The sequence below is a fragment of the Enhydra lutris genome, unplaced genomic scaffold, assembly GCF_002288905.1.
Source record: "Enhydra lutris kenyoni isolate GAN:26980312 unplaced genomic scaffold, ASM228890v2 scaffoldscaffold18, whole genome shotgun sequence".
NCBI lineage: Eukaryota > Metazoa > Chordata > Mammalia > Carnivora > Mustelidae > Enhydra > Enhydra lutris.
The window spans coordinates 29,702,752-29,723,487 of NW_019154102.1; the positions used below are offsets into that span (position 1 = coordinate 29,702,752).

Here is a 20,736-nt window from a genome sequence, read left to right on the forward strand (position 1 = left end):
ACTTAACCATAGCATATTGTAAATTATTTTGGTGCAGGTAATATCCATTAAACATGGCAGTATTATATTCATCATGGCAGAAAAGTTGAGCCACTATTTTTCAAGTATGTAAACATATTTTGAATACAAGTTCATTCCAGTGCTATGATGTGGATATTACCTGTATATTTGATTGCTGTGTTTTTACTTTTTATTCGCTAGGTTGCAGAGGATTTAATGGATTCTTTTAAATTTTAAAATGAAGATGTACATATGGATCTGGAGAAATAAAAAACATTCCATAACCTTTGATTATCTTAGCTACCCTCACATTTATACTTTTGCATTTTTCTGAATGAGACTGAAAACACTAATGTGGAATTTTGGAATGTAGAATGCTAAACATGAAGCATTCTGATAAATCTGAAAAATTCCACCTAAATTTCTTTTGAAGTTCAAATACATCTTTAAAACAATGAAGCCAGAATGCAAGAGCAATTAGCCCTACTTTGGACAGGAATTCAGTGTTTAGGTTAGAGATGGAAGGACACAGATTATAAGTTATAGTTGAGTCCACATGAAAATGTTACAAATTTTAATAGATTTCATTACATATAAATGTCTTTTTCTCATACTTAACAAAATATAGGAGCAGAGTTTGAAGGCAAGTAATGTTCTTTCCTACATCCTCAGCCTGGTGGAATGGAGCCCTATGCTATTCCTAAGGGATTGAGTAACCCACCCTAATGTGCACTTTTTTTCTTTGCCATTTAAATCTCTCCTTTCCAAATTTGAATCCCTCTCAATTGGGTTATGAAGAGAATCTTGACAAGGTGAACAAATATAATTTGTGATACTGGTAGGATTTGAACTAGTAAAGGGAAAATGGGAGAGTAAGTAGTCAGTTATAGTCTACATGGCCTGTTTCACATCATTAAAAAATTGGACTCAATTAAAATCAACATGAATATTCATGGTAATAAATGAAAGCCATTCATACAGTACTAGAACCTGATAATGGTCGAATCAGTCTTACCTGACTATGGCATATGTGCATATACACAAAAATACACACATGCAACAAATACACATGATTTGATATTTACTACCTTATTCCCTGAATAAGCAGCAATCAGGAACTGAACCAGTGGTTGATAACTGTGACATATCTGATCAAAGACAGTTTAGGGAAAAGAAAATATGGGCATTATTTGTACAATGCTATATGTATTATATATTTTAAAAAATATATTTATATATATTATAGATTACATTTTTATACATTTGTATTCCATTTTAAAAAACATTTTAAAAATATGATTTGAGATGAGAGTTGCACTTTATTTGAAAATTCTGCGTTTCATCTATAAAAAATAGTGTATTTTGTAATGGGCTGAAGCAGTCATTGAAACAAGCATTGTACTTAGTTGTGTAGCCTTGTACTTTTGTACAACTTGTACTCTTATTTGGGGAAAGTTCTTTTAAAAATACATATTCTGTGAATCATCAGGCTTACACTCTAAAATCCATTTCTTCAAGGAAGATTAAATATTATGTCATTTTTTAAAAATTTTCAGTGTAACAGTATTCCTTGTTTTTGCACCACACCCAGTGCTCCATGCAATCCGTGCCCTCTCTAATACCCACCACCTGGTTCCCCCAACCTCCCACCCCCCGCCCCTTCAAACCCCTCAGATTGTTTTTCAGAGTCCATAGTCTCTCATGGTTCACCTCTCCTTCCAATTTCCCCCAACTCCCTTCTCCTCTCTAACTCCCCTTGTCCTCCATGCTATTTGTTATGCTCCACAAATAAGTGAAAGCCTGATGATTCACAGAACTGTACCCCTGGGGCAAATAATACATTATATGTTAAGAAAAAAAAAAAAAAGAAATGGATTTTAGGTTGTTCGTCTTCATAGTTCCAGTGGTTACAATTGTCTCTAGAATGTTGTAGAAGAAAGTAATATGTTTACTAAATTGAGCAGAGTATAAAAATGACTGACAGATGATCCACTCTAACACATTTCATTCTGAATGAGGTGATAAGTAGAGTATAAAATTTATTTTAATAGATGGCAGCATGTGTATGGTTAATGATAGAAGTATAAATAAAAATATACCCAAGTCTAGAGGAAGGTGTCACTTGTAACAAAGAAAATAGAGGTCATTGAGGAATCAGAAATTGTCCTATGTTTTGATATGTATAAGAGATCTGTAGACACTGGAAAAAAAGAAAATTTATTTAAGGGGAAAAAATGAAGTAAGGAAAAAGTACTGAGGCATTCGAGGAATAGGCATGTGAGATAAGAATATATTTTTCCCAGTGTACTTTAAACTTAATTCTTTAGACATAGCACGTTCATAGAACAGTGATAAAAAATGATATAATGCAGGAAAATAAAACTGACAAAAAATGTTTTAAAATGGTATTGTATTCAAAACCCAGTATCTGTAAGAACTTCACCTAGAAGGAGGAATAAAAATAAAGCTTTTTTTTTTTTTTGCTTTATGAAAAAAAAATATATGTTCTGATTCTGTCTATTGTCAATTCTTGATTATCTCTACTGATCGGAGTAGTAGTAATGGAAATAAATCTAAATTACTGGCTATTTCAGTTTGGGGTCTGAAATGCATTTCTATACTTCATTTAAAAAAATAAAAGGTATATATTCAGGAAATTAACAGCAGTTCCAAATAATTTTCTCCAGATTTTCCAGAGGAGAGGCTGTTAATTATTTGGGCTTAACAGACTTTTCAGAACTATGAATAGTAGGAGAGTCCAGATCTAGAGAAAGACTAAAACAAACTTCTGATTATAAATCAGGAAGAAAGGGTGGTGGAAATACTCTGTACCAGTAAGAAAATTAAACATTTATCATTGGCAGAATGGCCATAGTTCTCTGCATATACTTTACTAGTAAGATGGGTTGCTGAATAATTAATTCAATCTTTCTCCCAAAAGCCTAACCTTCCCAATTGGTTATGGTAGTGAAACCATAACCATTTAAGTTCTGATTCCTTCATTGAGCCTTCCTTAGTTACATTTATATCAGTGTACATGGTCACTGATTTTTATACAACCCAAATTATGCAAACCTTCAGGGAAAAATAACCCTGAAGTGATTTTTCAGTGCAAATTCATTCTCCCAGTGTTATAAAAGTGACATTTAACAAACTTAAGGTGTTACATATGGAAAAAAATGGGAGATGGAGATTTTTATAAGAAAAGTGAAAATCTCCTTGAGTGCCAGGCATCATAGGAAGTTTTGTGTCTAGTGTACCACACCTGTCAGGTGTCTCTCTGAATTTAAATAGTCTCGTGCAAAGGAGGATTGTATATTGCTCTGTTATAAAGAGTAGTTCTTTAGTTATATACTCGGTGATGGTGACCCTAAACTTCTCAATTCAATCTATTATTAAAAAAATGAAACTTTTACTGATGAAATTAAATCAGTTGGTCATCCAATTTGTTTTATTCATAGAAAAAATACTTTATATTCTAATGCTCTCATTTGAAAGTAAGAAGACAGACTCCTTTGTGACAAAGCTGGAACATGAACCAAGGAAAGAACTCTTTTTACCTTAAGTGGAGACATAGGTTGACCTAACTTGGATCTTCTCAATAGATTGATTTGATCGCCTCACCTGAGCTTATAAACGGAGACATTTCTATTTTAGTTTGAGGGTGTTCATTACTGTGCATTAGAGTAGAAGTGGCTAGTGGCTTAATGAAGAATGTCTCTACCTCAGAAATGTCAGTGCCATTATTTGTCCTTCAGTCAGTGAACTTTCATTCCTTTAGGTTTTAGAAGCTATTCAAGTTTTGAAAGCCTTGAATTAAAAAGAAGGCAAATAATTCACACCTTATTCTATTAGCAATTAACATTTTAGATTTCAGTTAATATTCAGAACAATATTTCACAGCCAGTGTTGAGTAATATTTTACGACAACTTGGAAATTAGACACATGGGAGGTACCTGGATGAGGGACACTAATTGTGCATATCTTTTGGTATCTGTGTAACACAGGCGAACCTATTGAAGAAGTACTGGTTTATAACATTTTCCCATGAGACATATTTTGATTTTGAGATACTGTCTGTTGGTTATAATTGATTTCATTTTAAGATGTTCTTTATTAACATATTTTAAATAATTAATGTCTATAGTAGTGTCTTAGGAAATGTCTCCTCATTTTTAACTAGTTTTGGATATGTGAGAATAAATCCAGATAACACCTTTTCCCTTAAATTGAACCAAATAATTATGGGAAGCCACAGTATTGGATAGAATACCTTTATTTAGAAACCGTATTTGTAATTTAGCTTATGCTTTCTGGTATTCCTGTGTACACTTGGATTTGTCGGCTCTAGTCAAGAAATACATTACTTTGAATTGGTTACCTAAATCCATTGTGATTTTTTTTTTCTTGTTCCTACTTGGATATACCTCAAGAATTCCTGGATTGAAGGCAGTTGGAAGAAAAAGAAGCTAAAATGTGAACAGTTGATATAAAAATATATAAATAAGAGAAGATGAATATTAAGACCTGATACTAAATATTATCTGGGGAATCTCATTACTGATTTTGTACAATTTTCCATTACCTCAGATGACTCAAAATAAAAGAAATTAAGAGACTCCCTAGCAAAACTGAGATAGGATTTTACATTTGGTGCTAGATTTGATAAAATTTTGACAATCCTATTTTTCTAGAAAAAGATTATCATATCCATATGATGTTCCTAATTTCTAATGACAAACCAGCAATCAGGGCTTCAAAGAGCTATACTTCCTGTTCACATAAAGATATTTCCTGATTCATTGAACAGCACTTCTAGGGTGTTCCAACTACTTAAAAGGCATAGTGCTAAATATCGTTTGGGTGAAGATATTCAAAGTCCTTTATCTCTAATAGCAAATAATTTCCATGAAGAGAAGAAATTTTTCTGTTTTTTTTGTGCCTCTGTTAGATTGTGTAGTCCATTGGGTTTTCTTTTTTTCTATTTAGTTTCTCATCTTTCTGTTTAGCATTCTCAGCAAGAATAGCAGGGTGTCTGTTGATAGCTATCTCTGTGTATTCACTGTTGTTCTTGGTTTACTATATTCTAGAAATAAAAGTGTGTTTAATTTACTATCTTCTTATTCTGTTCCTGCAGATTATTTTTGTCAAATGCTTTCTCCAGCTTAATTTAAATGATTTATAAAATATGGTTTTTATCACAGCCCTTAGGAGAGAAATATATGCCATGTATCTTACAAATAGGAAAGACTTCTGGATGGGCAGTGTGTAGTTTTCTTAGTTCAAATTTCTTTTACTGCTTCAGAACATATTGTCTTACTCTATCTTGAACAGTCATTTTCTTTGTGGGCAATAAATATATTTCAAATATTTCATCCTAATCCAATTTTCTTAAAAGCAAAGTTACTTAATTTAGACTTTAATCTTTTCTTTCATCATCAATACTACATCTTATCTTACTGCTTTTCTCTGAATACTTTCATCTGTGTAGATGCCTTGCTGATAATGAACTTGACTGGAACTCTGGCTAGATCTTCTGTCAAATCTGCACAATCTGTATCTTGACCTCTTTCATCCATTTCCTTCTGCAAATCTATTTCTCAACTTAGAGAAGTTCCTGGAGAAGTTCCAGTCAACATCATCTTATAAGAACCCATATTCTTTTAAGTTCAAGGTTTTGTATGTGAGACACTATCATAAAACAAACTCAAAATAGAATCTCTTTATCTAGGAACTCCCAGTTCAAATCTGTTGCTATCAAAATTATTCTGTCTTGCTGAGATAGTTCTCTTCAACAACAACATTTTGGTCAGATTGCATGCCAACTGCCTGTTCATGTCTTCCACAATTAATTACTTTATTAATATACCTCCAGATTATTCTTTTGGAATGTACAAATTATTGTACCTGACTTTTCTTTATCTTTTGTACTGTCAAATAGAAACAGGTTTTCACAAGCAACATTTTGAAACCAATCCTATCTCTGATCAAAATAAAGTTATAACCATGACTTCAATAATGGTCTCTTGACCGAAATCTTACAATCACTTCACTTCATACTTTGTCTTGAAAGGCTAACTCATCCATTTATGTGATATCATAGAAAGTATGCATCAGCTCCATAATTCTAATGACACGTAGTTTTCATAAAAATGTCAAGAGGCTAGATCCTAAAGAAGAGAAATTATCTGGTCCTGGCATTGCATTCTGTGTCAGAGATTTTTTTTTCAACTAATATAACTAAAGACATTATTGAAACCAATCATACTAAATTCACCTAAAAAGTCAGCACAGTTCACCACTCTGCATCCTTTTGATGCAGCCTAGTTTTGCATTGGGTTCCTGAAGTCATGCTCCATTTCCAAATAAGCAGTAGATAATAAGAAATATCTATATAGTATAAATCAGTTTTATTTCAATATTTAAAAAATGTTTAACTCCATTTTTATTCTGATATCTTAACTTTGGCAGATGTGTACCTTCTTTGTTGGGTAGTAAAAATTTTTAAGGTGTTTATTGAGCAATCGCCATCAGTAATCTTAAAGTAATGACCTTTAAATTTTGTATGAAAGGTGAGATGACACAAATTATTTTCTAACATGTAAGACTAGTTTTTGAAACTGAGAAATAATGGTAAATGAATGGCATATTTCCTATAATGAGAAAGTCAGGAAACACCTAATTTCTAAAACAAATGGGATCAACTATAAAGCATAAAAAAGCAAAGATAAGCCAACTGGTCAATGATCCAATAAGTAAAAATAGGAAAAAAAATAAGGCTTCATAGGACTATTAATCGTGAAAATTCACAGAAAAAAAGCTGTTGAATCCAGAATTTGAATTTAGATTTAGAATTACTGAAAATAGAATAATACAGAGTGGGAAATATGCAGAGTATCCCTAACAAGTACAGAAAACATCAAGTATAAGAAAAATTCCATTTTTTCTTCATAAATTTGATATTTTTTACTTCTCTATTGTCTTTACTTCTCTAAAGACATTCTTTAAATGTCTCTAACATTTATTTTGAAGTAAAAGATGGGAGAAATAATGCTAAATCCATTATCAGTTTGACTTTAGTAGCATCTGTGTTTCAGAATGCTCCCTAACCTGCCTATTTTGCTTAATTTTTATATTGTGATTATTTAATACACTTATGTAGTTAGTGAGCTAAGAATGGCAGGACTAAAAATAGAATTATATTTGCTTCAAACAAAAGAAAATTTAAAGAATATTGTTTATCTGCATATAGAAACAAACTTTCTTTGGGCTTTACCCATTTATGATGCCATGAATAGTAAGCTCTTACTTTTACTAAAATATTTTCTGTGGAAAGAGTAGGTGTCAATTTTCATATATCCCACCAGGCAGATAAAAATTTGGTTTCCATGTGGATGGTTTCAGGACCTACCTACTCTTTAATATAACTCCTTTTTGTTTGATCATACTACTCCCTTGACAACTTTTGAGTAGTTCATAGTTTTTAACTTCTAAACCTCCATTTAAAAAAAAGACCTTAGTGTTCTCCGTATTATTCTCCCATCTTGCCTGAGATCAGTTTCCCCCTCCCCCAAAATGGATTCAGAGGTTAAATAAAGCTATATGACTATAGCTTTCCTGCATGTGACACAGTGTTTGATCCGTTAGCATCACTGGGTCACCTAAATTTGACCTCTGACAGTGGCAGTGTAGGGACCCTATGGTATGGAAATCTTCCCATTTAATTTTACTCCAGTTTTGAAGGTGGGCTCTTACAACCCCATTTAGATATATGTTATATTCAGTACATACAAAAAACCTGGTCAAGATTGACAGTAATACTTTATGCTGAAGATAACATTTTAAGAAGTAGAAATAGGCATTGGTTATTGGCTTATCTTTTGAAATGTGCCTGTCACACAGCCCCTCCTTGGGTACAAAAAGGAAGAGTAAAAAGAGTGGCAGTTGTAGCAACAATGAATGCATTAGTTCTTCAGTGATTCCAATAAAAGAGGTAAGTATCCTTTTAGTACCATGTACTGGCTGGAGATGCAGAGGCCAAGGGCTTGATGAAGGTCACACAGCAGGGCAATGGAACTTCCAAGAAAGACATCTTGAGATTCCCCACATACTGTTCCAGGCTTTAAGAGCTGCAGCCCTTGCTTTCTGTCTTGGTGATCTTCAATGCTTTAAATGGGAGTTTCATCCCCTTTAAATGCCACTATGATTGTCCCTGGCAATGCCTGACAAGGCAGGGTGCTTCTTCATTCTCCTTCTCCCAGATGGTCCATTTATCGGTTCAAGAGAGCCACTGAGGAATTCATATGGCTGGGCTGCTTAATATCATGGATGCCCACCCATATCTCTTTTAGCACCTAATTCCTTCATATGCCTCTTTCTCCCAATGACCCACTCCCTCTTCCACTTCCCTAATCCCTTCCCATTAGGGTACGTTTTTTTTTTTTTCTCTTGCTCTCTCTCTCACTCACTCTTTTCTGTATCTCTCGGAAATCAGACAGGAGTTCAGAGCACTTTCACTACCTTTTATGAGGTAGATTGTGATGTCATAGATGGGGGCAGGGCTAGTCAACTTTCTACCCACCTCCCAACCTGTGCTGAGGGAGCTCCGATCGGGAGTGGAAGCAGTGATTCCTCCATGGTGAGTAACTTTGCTTTCTAATGTAATCTTTCTCATTGTAAACATTAATTTTGAAAGCAGGTGGATGGGGATTGAAAGAAGTAAAGATGTGACCACATAAGTCTTCTTTTACTGTTAACCAACTTTGGGTAAAGGATCTACTTATTTATTCTTTGTATGATTTGAGAATTCCACAGCAGATATATTCTTCAAGCATGATCGAAACTTGAGATGTAGAAATGGTATTTCATTCCTTTATTTCTTAGTCTTTCTTCCCATTGGGACTGAAAGTCATTGCATATGTGGAATGAATCCATTCTGTAGTCCTTTGGTGAGCTTCTTTAAGGAGGGCTGGTGAGGAGATGTTCTTCTTCATTTGAAAGATAACAGGGTCACACAATATCCTTTATTGACGTTAGCCCAGAGAATCAGTCTGTTCTTTTAAAATTGTGGGGGTAAAATTGTGAAGAAACTGATACATAAAGAATTAATAAACTTGGTTTTGATGTAAACAAATGAAAATATTCAAATGAAGAAAAAAATATTTAAAACAAAAGAGTCACCACTCTTGCAAGATTAAGGGTGCAGCCCTTTCAAGGTGTCACAACCAAATTTGCTAACTTTTTTGTTGATGCTGTATGTCATAACACTGATGCTGTTTTGTAAGATTTCTTTGTGGGTAAGAGCTGTGAAATGTCACTGTTCTTTGTTTCATTTGGGTTTCTATAATACTGATTAATTCTTTTGTATGCCTTAGTATTTGGAAGGAAAAAATCAACTGGAATGAGCATTTTTCCTCTACTTTACTTGTTCTCTCCAGGGTACCTATTAAAACTGTCAAGATGTCAGCTTTTATATAAAAGGGCAAAGGAAGTTCATGAAGTTGGTTAAATCTTTAAAGGATGTTGAAGTATCAGGGTGGGTGTTTTTAAAAGGGTTTGACCATCAAAATGTGAGGCCCTGTTAATTTTCATGGGGTAGGATAAAAGCTCCTTGGTGTGGATCATAGGTGTTAGGAAACATGTTAAGAGGATATCATTCATTTTCTTCAAAGTGTACATCCCTAGTTAACTATGTGTGGATACTGGTGTTGGAAAATCAGAGGCAGTTTAAAAGGAAGAGTCCTTTCTCATCATTAGCTTTTTTGTTACATGTAGAAATCTCTGTCCCCTCGCCCCGCCAAGTTATGCATTCTTAGAATTCAAAATCACTAGAGCTAATCCCGTTCCTTTCATTACCTGGGGTGGTGTGGCATGGCAAGTTCTGAAGTGATTTTCCCACCTACAGTTTCTAACTTAAAGAAGTGACTGTAATGGTAGAGATTTCAGGTACAATAATGAAAAATAGAGCCATAACTGGCCAATAGGAAAACTTAGGTGGTAATCACATATAGTCAACTTTATATTGCAATGTGGGTAACAATGCCAAAGTCTTATATATTGGATGATCTCTCTGAAGTCTTTGGCCTACCTTCATTATAAATGCTAACACCCTCAAACCCAGGCAGAAGGAGACCTTCAGTGCCAGAAAAATCTAATGTCTAACTATAGCTCAAGTTTTCAATGTCTTTTATCAACCCCTCATACAGCTGCCAGGTAAGAAATGCTCATATTTTACAAACCCTTCGAATACAATCATCTTTAACTTCGTGAGTTAAGAACGGTTGTGTTGTGCACTTGTGCAAATTCAGAGAGTCTATCATGGAATGCATTGTGCATGCACTTGTTTATCTTCATGTGCATGTTTCATTTATAGTGGCGTTCATTATTTTTTAATTCATTTGTATGTATTAAAATTCTAATTTAAAAATTCTATATATTGTCCTGTAAATAAAACAATGAAGTGTAACAAAAGTTGAATTAATTTGAGGTTTCAACATGGTAATAGTATTTCCATTTCTGCCACTGACTAATTAGGTAACTGAAAGAAAATTACTTTGATTTCTTGGGACTCAGTGTTCTCCTTGTAAAATGGTGATTAATGATCTACAAGATATATCCTAAAGTAACTTGCTCTAAAGTTGTATGATTTTATAATATATTTTTAAGAAATTGCTTATGGGAAAAATACTGAATAGCTGATGAGACTGTTTTTGTATGAGACATAGCATTCTATAGTCCAGGAAGAAAATTTCAGTCCAAAGTAGGTTTTAGGATGTACCCTGTATTTGATGTAGTTTATTGTTTGGTTAACAAGTGGGCTCTGTTCTTTTAAATGGACAATATCAAATGTCTGATAGTTAGCTATGTGTTGATTTGGAAGATTGATTTGTTTCTTTGACTCCATAGGTTTTTTGTTCTGATATTTTGATATAAAAACAATCCTTAACTATTAGGTAATGAATGGATCTAGATATCACTGGGAAATTAAAAACTTCTTATGCAGTACTGTAGGAGTCCTTTTGTAGTGTTGGTAAGAGTTGATGAGTAGGGAATTGGTGGGTATTTAAAATGTGTGTTATGGAGGATAGAACACATATGGGGCCTGGCTCCTGCTCTTGAGGAATATGCAACCTTTTGGGGTGTAGAGACACGTGCCAAGTGTCAACTTAGAGGTGAGGACAGTACATTTCTAAGAACTAAGATATGTCCCTCTGGTGTTGGGTAGACTGATTGCACTGGGAAGGCTTTTTGAGAATCAGATCTTCAGCTCACTTGGAACACAGTGGTTTAGATTTGTGTTACTGCACACAAGGAGGGCAGGGAAGCATTTCAGGTCATCAAGACCATGGAATTATAAATCTTGCAGAGGAGTCCTGTGTTTAGATATGCCATGTATCAAAACCATGAATCAAAATATTTGCATATAATCCAGCCCCATACCTTTCCTGAACCCTTCCATATTTGCTGAATTTGTAATATATGATATAACTGCTTAGAAGAGTTGAGGAAGCTGCAAGTGAGTGAAGTACAAAGATTATTTATTAAGATATAATCAGGCAGCCATTTTCTCTTATGCAAAATGTCATATCATCACTCATAGCTACAATAGCAGAAGAGAAATAAAAGGGAAGGAATTAGGGACAGGAGACTCTAGCTCTGAGACCTTCTGATTTTCTGACAAAAGTGGAAAGGGACTGTGTTACCATTGACACATTTAGAAATATTGATGGCCATGAAGACCTGCCCATAAGCAAGAGAATCCATGTAAGCAGGACAATTTTCCAAAGCAAATGGAACATTCTCTATGTACTGAGCAGAAACTATGACCGACTTTGCTCTCAAGCAGCCAGTGTTGAGAAGGCTTAAACACTAAAACCACACATGATTATGTAAGTCTCTTTCCCCAGTGCACTTGGAAAGAGAATACTCATTTGGGCATGATTTGCCCACATTTGACAATAAAGCACACTTATGTTTGAAAGCTTCTCTGGTGCTGTAGATTCATAAATGATTTGCAGTGTATACTTTGCTTCACTCAGCACTATTTGTTGTATTTCTTGCTACCCAAATTCCTTCTAAGTTATTACTTAGGCTTCTCTAATAGACTGAAATTCCATGAGTAGAATTGCTTTTTCCCTATCCCAGCTTCTAAAGATTTAGTTTACATTATCCAGTAAAATGTTTCTTAATTTCCTATCATGACATAAAAATTAATTTGTAGAATATACCATGTCAGGAAATCACTTTCAAAAGCAAAACTTGTATATATGGAGATGATGAAATAGCATGCTCAGTCTATGTTCTCTTAGAAATAATTTTTTCCAAAAAAGTTCAAGTAGAACTTAGAAAAAATCTTGTCAAACACTATAAATTATTAAAGGAGGTTAGAGATATTAGATTTATGTTTGTCTCAAAAGAACAGTGAAAAATGCTGGCAACTGTTCCCCCTGCCCCCTTAAATATCTCTAGAGGTGATTCTACTATTAGGTTATAATTCAAAATCTGTTTATTGGGTTAATAATATGTGATGTTCACTGTCTGTGAATGGACGAATTAGCATGGAAAACAGACCCATAATCAGTAACTATAATGGTAACGATAGGTTTCAATAATCACTGTAACAAATATATATATATATATATATATATATATATATATATATATATATATATGTATATGTATGGTAATGTGGGCATTCCTGAAGAGAAGGGGGAAGAGGAAACTTCATAAAAGGGGTAATATTTTTCTTAACCTTGATGGATAAGTAGATGAGAGTTTTTCCAGGTAGAAGAGGAGAGAAACAATGCCCATAGTTGTGAGGTATGGATGTATTCTGTGCTGATTGGACCTGAAAATATCAGAGATGGGTGGAAAGATGGAGAAAAGTAGAAAGTGGAGTTACACAAGTAAAAAGTGGGGTCTAGAGAGCAAAGAAATTTTCCTGACCCATTCTGATTTTAATGAGTGTTTCCCAAAATGATCAAACGATCATCTTCATGCCAAAAACATCAAGTGGTGGGAGGAGACTGCTAAAATGCAGAACCATGGCTAAGATGCAGACCTGTTAAGTCAGGATTGCAGGGAGTACATTCTTTGAATCTGAAAGTACCCCTTCCTACCCGCAGGTTTTAAAATCTACAAGGCAAAATCTGACTATGTTTCTGTGTTCTTGGAAAAAGTTCCAGAAAAAATAAAAAAAGAATTAAAATATTAAGAATAAAAGACTTGGGAAAAATAGGATTTAAAGGTAATTTAAGAATGTTCTTTAGAAAGTTGACTTAAATTTTGACTAAGCATAAAAACCTTTATAAGAATGGTAATTATTAAGTGTAAAGAATTGCCAAGTGGTGCTCTTACATCTCCTTAAAGGAAAAGCATGAGACTATAAATATTTAAGGGACCATCTTGAGTCCATCATTTTTATGCTCCAATATAAGAAGTTAATGAAGTTCAGGGCTAAGTTGTTTTACAACAGTCCAGAGCAGTATTTATTTTTGGTGGTATTTTTGGTAGAACTATTTGACTACTTTTACATTTTAATTAGGGGAATTTCTAGAAAGAGAAATGTATAGATTAGCATTACCATCATGACTGGAAAAATCAAACATTCATGCCAATATAGAATCTAATCTATATGGTCTATGTTGAAAAATATGAATTATCTAACTCTGTGTCTAAATCAACAACCATTTGGAAGTGATTTTTTTTTCCCTCTGTATTTTTCTTCGTGGACCTGATTATTATCTTCTCCCCATCAGTCTGTGTAAATGTTATACATGTGTTCAAAGATGCAAGAAGAGAAAGGCACTAGAGAGGTACTTTACATTTGACTAAGACATGAGAATCTTATATCAGAACCCTGATCTGGAAGAAGGTGGCCCTCAGATCACAGTAAGAAAATTCCATTCTGGATTCAACCCGTTTTACACACAGTTATCCTGTTTCAGATTGCCAGAATCACTAGTATTTGTTTTTTGAGAACTTTCTTTAGAAGTCAAGAAGTGATAGCGAACCTTGCTTTCTTCTCCATACTCAACTCTGTACAGATAATTGCAGTAATTACTGTGGCAGAGATGGTGATCTTGTCATATACTAGAAGCAGTTGACTGGTAGAATGCCATTGCCTGCCATTAATTGAGAAAATTGATTTTGGCATGGTGACCTGAAGATCTTTTTTTAAAAAAATTCTTATTTTTTTACTGAGGATGTGTAGCTCTGTTACTGGCTGTATCACACAATCCCAAGCAAACATAATCTTGAGTGGTTCTTAGAAGATGTGCCAGGCAAAATTACTTACCCCATAAGGCCTGTATTTTACATGAATAAAAGTCAAGCAGAGAACAGTTAACAGCTATATGGTTTTGATGTCCAATACCTGAAAAATAAGTTAGAGAACATTGTGTTCTCTTAAGATAGATGTTAATAAGCAATGTATTGCTGTTAGATATTAATTTGAAAACTGACTCTTTTACAATTCGGGTGATATTGGGTAATGTTCCTAATCTCTGAGCTTTTGTTTTTGCTTTATAAATTAGGATAGCAAAAAAATAAATAAATAAAATAAATAAATAAATAAATAAATAAATAAATAAATTAGGATAGCAATACATTTAGAGGGACAATAGGACAATTGCATGTAGTAAATAACATTATTATACTAGCTAAGGTACAGTGGGGGCTCAGTATGTTCCAGGCACTGTGCTAAGTATTTTAAATGCAGTATGCAATGTTTTTAACAGTTATCCCTTGGAGGAAACTGTCATCCCCATTAAAAATATTAGGAAAATGAAATTCAAGGAATTGAAGTAGCTTCCTGGAGGTCACAAAGTTAGGGATTGACAGACAGTAGTGCTTTCCAAGAAGCCTCCCTTGACGTTCTATCACAGCATGATGTGTTTTTTCTGTCATTCTGAGTAGGATACTGCAGTGTAAAAACTTACCCAATTATATGTCTCTCAACTACTCTGTGAATTCCATAAAGGTAGGGAATATGTTCAATTTTCCCTGTTTCCTTGCATAACAAGTACATAATGTGTGCTTTATACATCAGCTTCTTAATTTTTTCCCTAGTTTTCTTAATTCTTTTGTAACTTACTTTGTTAAATTTTCCATGTTTTTTAAGATTATGGTTTAGAAATATAAAAAAATACTTCCAAAATAGTTGAATTAATCAACTTAATAATTTATTTTAAAAAAGGAGTTGGAAAGTAAGGGCCACAGTGGCAGAGTTCATTTGCTTTCCCACATGAAGTTTATGGTACAGAAAAATGTTAATTACATCTAGATGTGAAATATTGCATTTTAATTAACTATCTTAAATTATTAATGGCCAATAACAGTATTAACAATTTGTACAGTCTTTCACATGTTTTAATCAGATATAGATTCAGCTTCATTTGATAAAACCTCTAAATGGAGAGTTACTTTTCTGTCATATAGACTATGTAGTTCAGGGCCAATATAGTGAATTCAGAATCATCAGGAACCCAGACTTCTTCTGATTTATGGTCCGTTCTACTTAGTGTTGAGGCTCCTACTCTCAAGTTCACCTTTGGTCCAAGGTGACTGCTCATGCTCTTTCTATTTTCCATACAGGAAGAAGAAAAGAAGTGTGAGGGCAAAATGGTGAGCTTTCTAGCTGTGTTAGCACCCTTTAAGGGGATTTCCCAGGACTATCTGTCCCCCTACTCCAACAGCTTCTGTTTACATCATATGAGGAACCTGAAAATATGGGAGAGTTAGGCAGGGAGTGGTAGTTCTTGTCCACGTATACCGTCTGTTAAATGGAACACAAATAGAATTCTGACTTCCACTAGTTGCTTTGTGATCTTGGGCAAGTTGCTTGACTTCACTGAGCCCCATTTTCCTTAGCTGCAAAATGAGAATGATATTAGTATCTACTTAAGTGTGTTGTTAGGATTAAATGTGTCGATGTCACACACTTAGCTCAGTCTACAGAATGGAGAAGTACTAAATAAAGGAGTAGCTAATTTTATTTTTCCTTATCTTGTCTCTCCCAAAAGATGATATATTTTTTTGATAAATTAGGTGCTATTTGTTTTATTCCATCATCTTTACTCCAATTAAACCACTGGATGTATAGTAGTGAATAACCAACCAAGGTCTATACCTTCGTAGAGATTCCATTAGTTTGTCATTGGGAGTCTCGGAAGAATCACTCACAGAGAGGTCATAATTGACAATATAAAAGGGAATGACTTCAATAGAGAAATGAAGTGGTGATTCTCACATTACAATCTATGGAAGAATCACATGGGAAACAAATAAAAATTTGCTGAGAATTCTGGGCTCTGCCTTTACAGTTCTGATATCACATCTGAGATCAGGAATATGTAATTCTATGCCTAAATATTTCTGATGCAGAGGACTCATGGATCACACTTTGAAAAATACTGGTCTAGGAAATTGAGGGAAGAGAGCCTTATGAGCTGTGATGAAACCCTTCCAGTACTTAACGTCAGTTTGGACCCTTTCCTAGAAAATCCTTTTTGGCTTGCTGCAGTAGGCTATTTTAGTCTAGCCTCGCCTGGATAATTACCAGTTGTGGGGAGCTGGTTGCAGTTGTCCATTGCAGGATATTTAGCAATGTCTCTGGCATCTCCTCTATAGATGCCTGTAGCAACTTTCCTTCTCCAGTAGTGACAGTCCATTGTCTCCAGACCTTGCCAAATGCCAAATGTATCCTGGGGTACACGGACAAAGTTGCCCCTGGATAAGAACTATAGATCTGGTTGATCTTGACCTTTCACCTAGAGTGTACATACTATTTGAAATGGAGTCTTTTGTTTCTTCCTTCTGGAAGGATGGAAGATGATGCATAAAATGGTCCAGCCTCATCTGCCAAATGCCCATTCCCAGCATGGCAATAGGGTATGGATATGCACTTTCCTAGAGGCTAGACTCCTGAGTTCCCATCCCAGTCCTCTTCTGGCCATAACTTTCATACACCTTTTAAAGGTCTCCATCCACCTCTCTCATTGTTTATCCCAAATCTGCTTTAGAGATGCAGGCATTTCTACTATCAAAGGAAATTAGGGACTTTGGTGAGAATGTTGCTCAAAAGAAAGTTTTAAACAAGGTAAAGTTTCTTCAGTTTCTTGCTTTTTATAAACAAGAGTCTTGAGGTTAAAATAATTCAGTTTTTATAGTATCTTTTTTTAACAAATATTTTTCACATATCATTATATATTTAGCCATTCTTTGCATATTTTTAAATCTTTATATGGTAACAAGCACATTTTTAAAAAAATATGAAAAAAAGTAGAGCAATGGTTTACATTTTTTCCTTAACAAAATAATATTAAGATGTGCATCAGGTCCACGGTCTCCTTGAAAGTCAAATGACTTATGCAGGTGTTTCTGAGATAATATTTATAATGAGTAAGCCTGGCAATGCTGAAATTAGTGGGTGAGCCCTTGAAACCAATCAAGTTGTAGATAGAAACCGATTATGTTTCATAGCTTAGCATTAATTTCTTTAAAAGAAGTTTGGAGAGCTCTAACAGGTGGTGACTCCAGATATAACAGAGATCACTCTTTCTTTCAAAGATGTAGCTGTAGTACGTTTGAAGAATTTTCCTTGGCATTTTTTAGTATATCAGGTAAAGAAATAATAAGGAGGCCTTTACATCTTATAATAAATATGGAGGTGATTTAACTTTGTCAAAGGCTAGATTCACAGGGACTCTAAGATATGGATTGTGCCTTGAGGAAGCTTTCATCTCAATATTAATTATGATTTTTAGTAGGGGCAAGATACTGTATTAGACTCTCTCTAACCCTTTAATGTTTATCTTTGTTCACTGGTTAAAAGTTGTCATTTTCATGAAAGTTTGTGAAGTCCTTTTTTTTTCAAAGAAGTTTTCCAATTTCATAGATTTGATGCTCTCTTTCAAAGGAACTGCTAGTATTTTTCTATGATTTTTGGCAATACTGTTATGCATTTCCCATCTTTTGAGGATTCTTTGCCCTTTAATCTGTGGTTTTGAAAGTTTCTTGCATAGTTCAACCTCTTTTGCAAGGAAACATACAATATGTTGTCCATCCATAGAGGTTCTTTGTTAACTAAATAAATCATATTTCCACTTTTAGATTGAAGGGAACCCTCTGGTGCTTTTGCTGCATTTTTTCCTAAAGTACAGTCACTCCAGGAGGAACCGATGATATTCCTAACCAGGCCAAGCCCTGGCAGGCATATGTGGCTTCTCAGGGGAACTACCTTAAATGGCCTTTTTTCTTATTTTATTCAAAAGGAGTTGGAGCTACAGTATACTCCTAAATACACTGGAGACAGAAGTCATGCAGTTGTATTTCTGGTAATTATCCTATTAGCTAGGTATGTAAGCCTCAGTTCCCTCATCTATTGGATAATGAGAATAAAGTAATATAGTGTGTAAGGATTAAGTGGTATAACATATAGGAAAGATCTAATTGGTTGGAATGCTCAGTATGTATTGAGTCTGGAAAATATCCAGAGTATATTAGCCCATGGCCAATTTAAGAGGCTGCCTGAACTAAGAATCCATCATTCAACTGTCTAAACACTGGGATACATATACCAAATGCCAATATGGCTTAGGTAGTGCTAGCTGCTGTGGAGGACATAACCAGTAAAGGGCCAGGAAGTGCTTGTTTATATATATCCAGAAGTCTAGCTCTGGAGATAAGACTTTCACACATATACAAAGCTTTTGAAGACAAAGTAGCAAATAAGTAACTAATTATGTGATACTAACAAGGAGTGTAACCAAAATTGAGCTGAAACCACTAAGGATAGCTGCATGAAGGAGTTAGCTGTTTCTATTGCAAGAATGGTTTATCTTTTTTTTTTTTTTTTTTTTAAATCTATATCTCTTTTTGGATTGCATTCCACAGCCAGTTTTGGGATCCCAAACAGAAGGTTCCTGTGTTATATTTCTTTTCCCCATAAATGGGAAAAGTGGGATTGTAACTAGACTGCCCCAGACATGCTTTATCCCTAGCAATGTCCACTGTCAGGTGGAAGAAGAAAGCTTCCCTCCTTTTGGATGTACCTTGTTCTTACCTCACTTAGGCTTATGGTACTCTCACGCTACCTGGGCATTTATTCGAATAACTGTATCTGTGCAGAGTTTCTTAGGCCTAAGTTACCCAGGTGGGCCAATAAATTACGATAAATACACTAAAAGGATTCCAAAAAGGTATCACCTTATTAATACTACTTTATAGTGACATTTTTAAAATTTAAAGAAGTGTCTCAAGTTTACTTTCTCACTTGGGCCTCAATGACTTGTGAAAGTGTATTGGTATTATTAACCCCACTTTTTAGCTGAAGAAATAGGAACTCAGAGAGGTTACTATAGTGTCCCAAACTTTCACCGTCAGTGGTTGGCACAGGCAAGGTTAGAGCCAGGTCTTGTGCTTTTTGCAATGTAAGATGTTTGCTCCTCCTAGTAGTTGAACTAGTTCTTGAACAGGAGACACAGAAAATAGTATGTGTCAGATGGTGTAGATGATGGTAGCAACTAATACATACTAGGTTCTTAAAATTTATATCAGTCAGCCTGACATCATATCATGGAACCCATTATATGGTGGAGTATAAAGCTAAGGTGTAGAAATTTTGAATAAAGTCTTTTCATACCATATGAATAAATAGCAAGTGGCATATATGGGGGGTAGGGGAAAGGAGAACTATAGGTTGTATTTAATCAAGTTTTCTTTGAACATGTAGATGACTTTAGTAGCTGGTGAGAAAATAAGTAGATGATGTCCCTGCTTCTTGTCTAATTTATATCTCATGTGTATGATGATTGCAAGATTAGAAGTTAGTGTGACTTTTTTTTTTTTCCTTTGTGGCTTAAGGAAATTTACCTCATTACTGCTTGGTCACATGACTCATACTTGAAAGGAATTAGAACACATCATAACTCTTGCTTAGCCCTATGATGGCACCAATAGCCAGGAATAGAGTTCAGAGCAGGAAAACACTATGGTATATTTACCTGGTCAAAGAAGGCTGGATGTTATATGTCACAGGGACTGAAGCCCATTTCTATCAGATAGGAATTTTGTGAACCTAAGTTCACAAAAAATTTTTCTGTATTTGTTTCTTCATACGTAAAGGATTGTGGTATCTACCATATATATATGGTAGATATATATATGTATCTATGTATATATGTATATATCTACTACATATACATATACATACATATATAATATATATATAATATATATAGTAGATTGTATTTTTGTAGATTGTATTAAGACACCGGCACTGTAATACCTACCACACACAGTTATGCCTCACAGATGCTGGTACTATGAATGAGGGAGATGATTTTTAATGAAAACTCAGTAATTTATATATAGAAAGCAGTAGCAGTAAACACAAAGAATTAGATTGTGGATGTTTTCTGAGCAAAGGATGATCCTGATTGTACCAGTGAAGCACAGTAAAAGGAAGAGATCATAAGATTTGTGTAGCAGTTTAGCTAATGTTTATTTTGTCTGTTTTATGTCCCTAAATTCTACTGTCCTGCCAATATCATTATTTGGCTATTCTTCCATGGAGGAATGAATAGGTGGAAGGCATGGAGAATTAGGTACTATACTAGACATCGTGCCCTACTTTATCTTTGGACAAGCTTTGTCATCTCTTATTTCCTCATCTGTAAAGTTGCAATTATTCAATAATATTTAGCAAGTATTTATGGAATACCCATTTGCTAGAC

General features: G+C 34.5%; 1 protein-coding gene across 5 annotated transcripts in view; it reads left to right on the forward strand.

Annotated features, from left to right (window-relative positions):
• LOC111148019 (catenin alpha 2) overlaps positions 1 to 20,736 on the forward strand; it is a 1,008,661-nt gene that overhangs the window by 969,624 nt on the left and 18,301 nt on the right. For 3 of the 5 annotated variants that reach the window (XM_022504359.1, XM_022504361.1, XM_022504358.1), the window contains one exon: positions 8,496 to 8,639. The exons of the other annotated variants lie outside the window; for them this stretch is intronic. In XM_022504359.1, the coding sequence (XP_022360067.1) occupies positions 8,496 to 8,639 (144 nt within the window). The remainder of the gene's footprint in view (positions 1 to 8,495; positions 8,640 to 20,736) is intronic. 5 annotated transcript variants of the gene reach the window in all.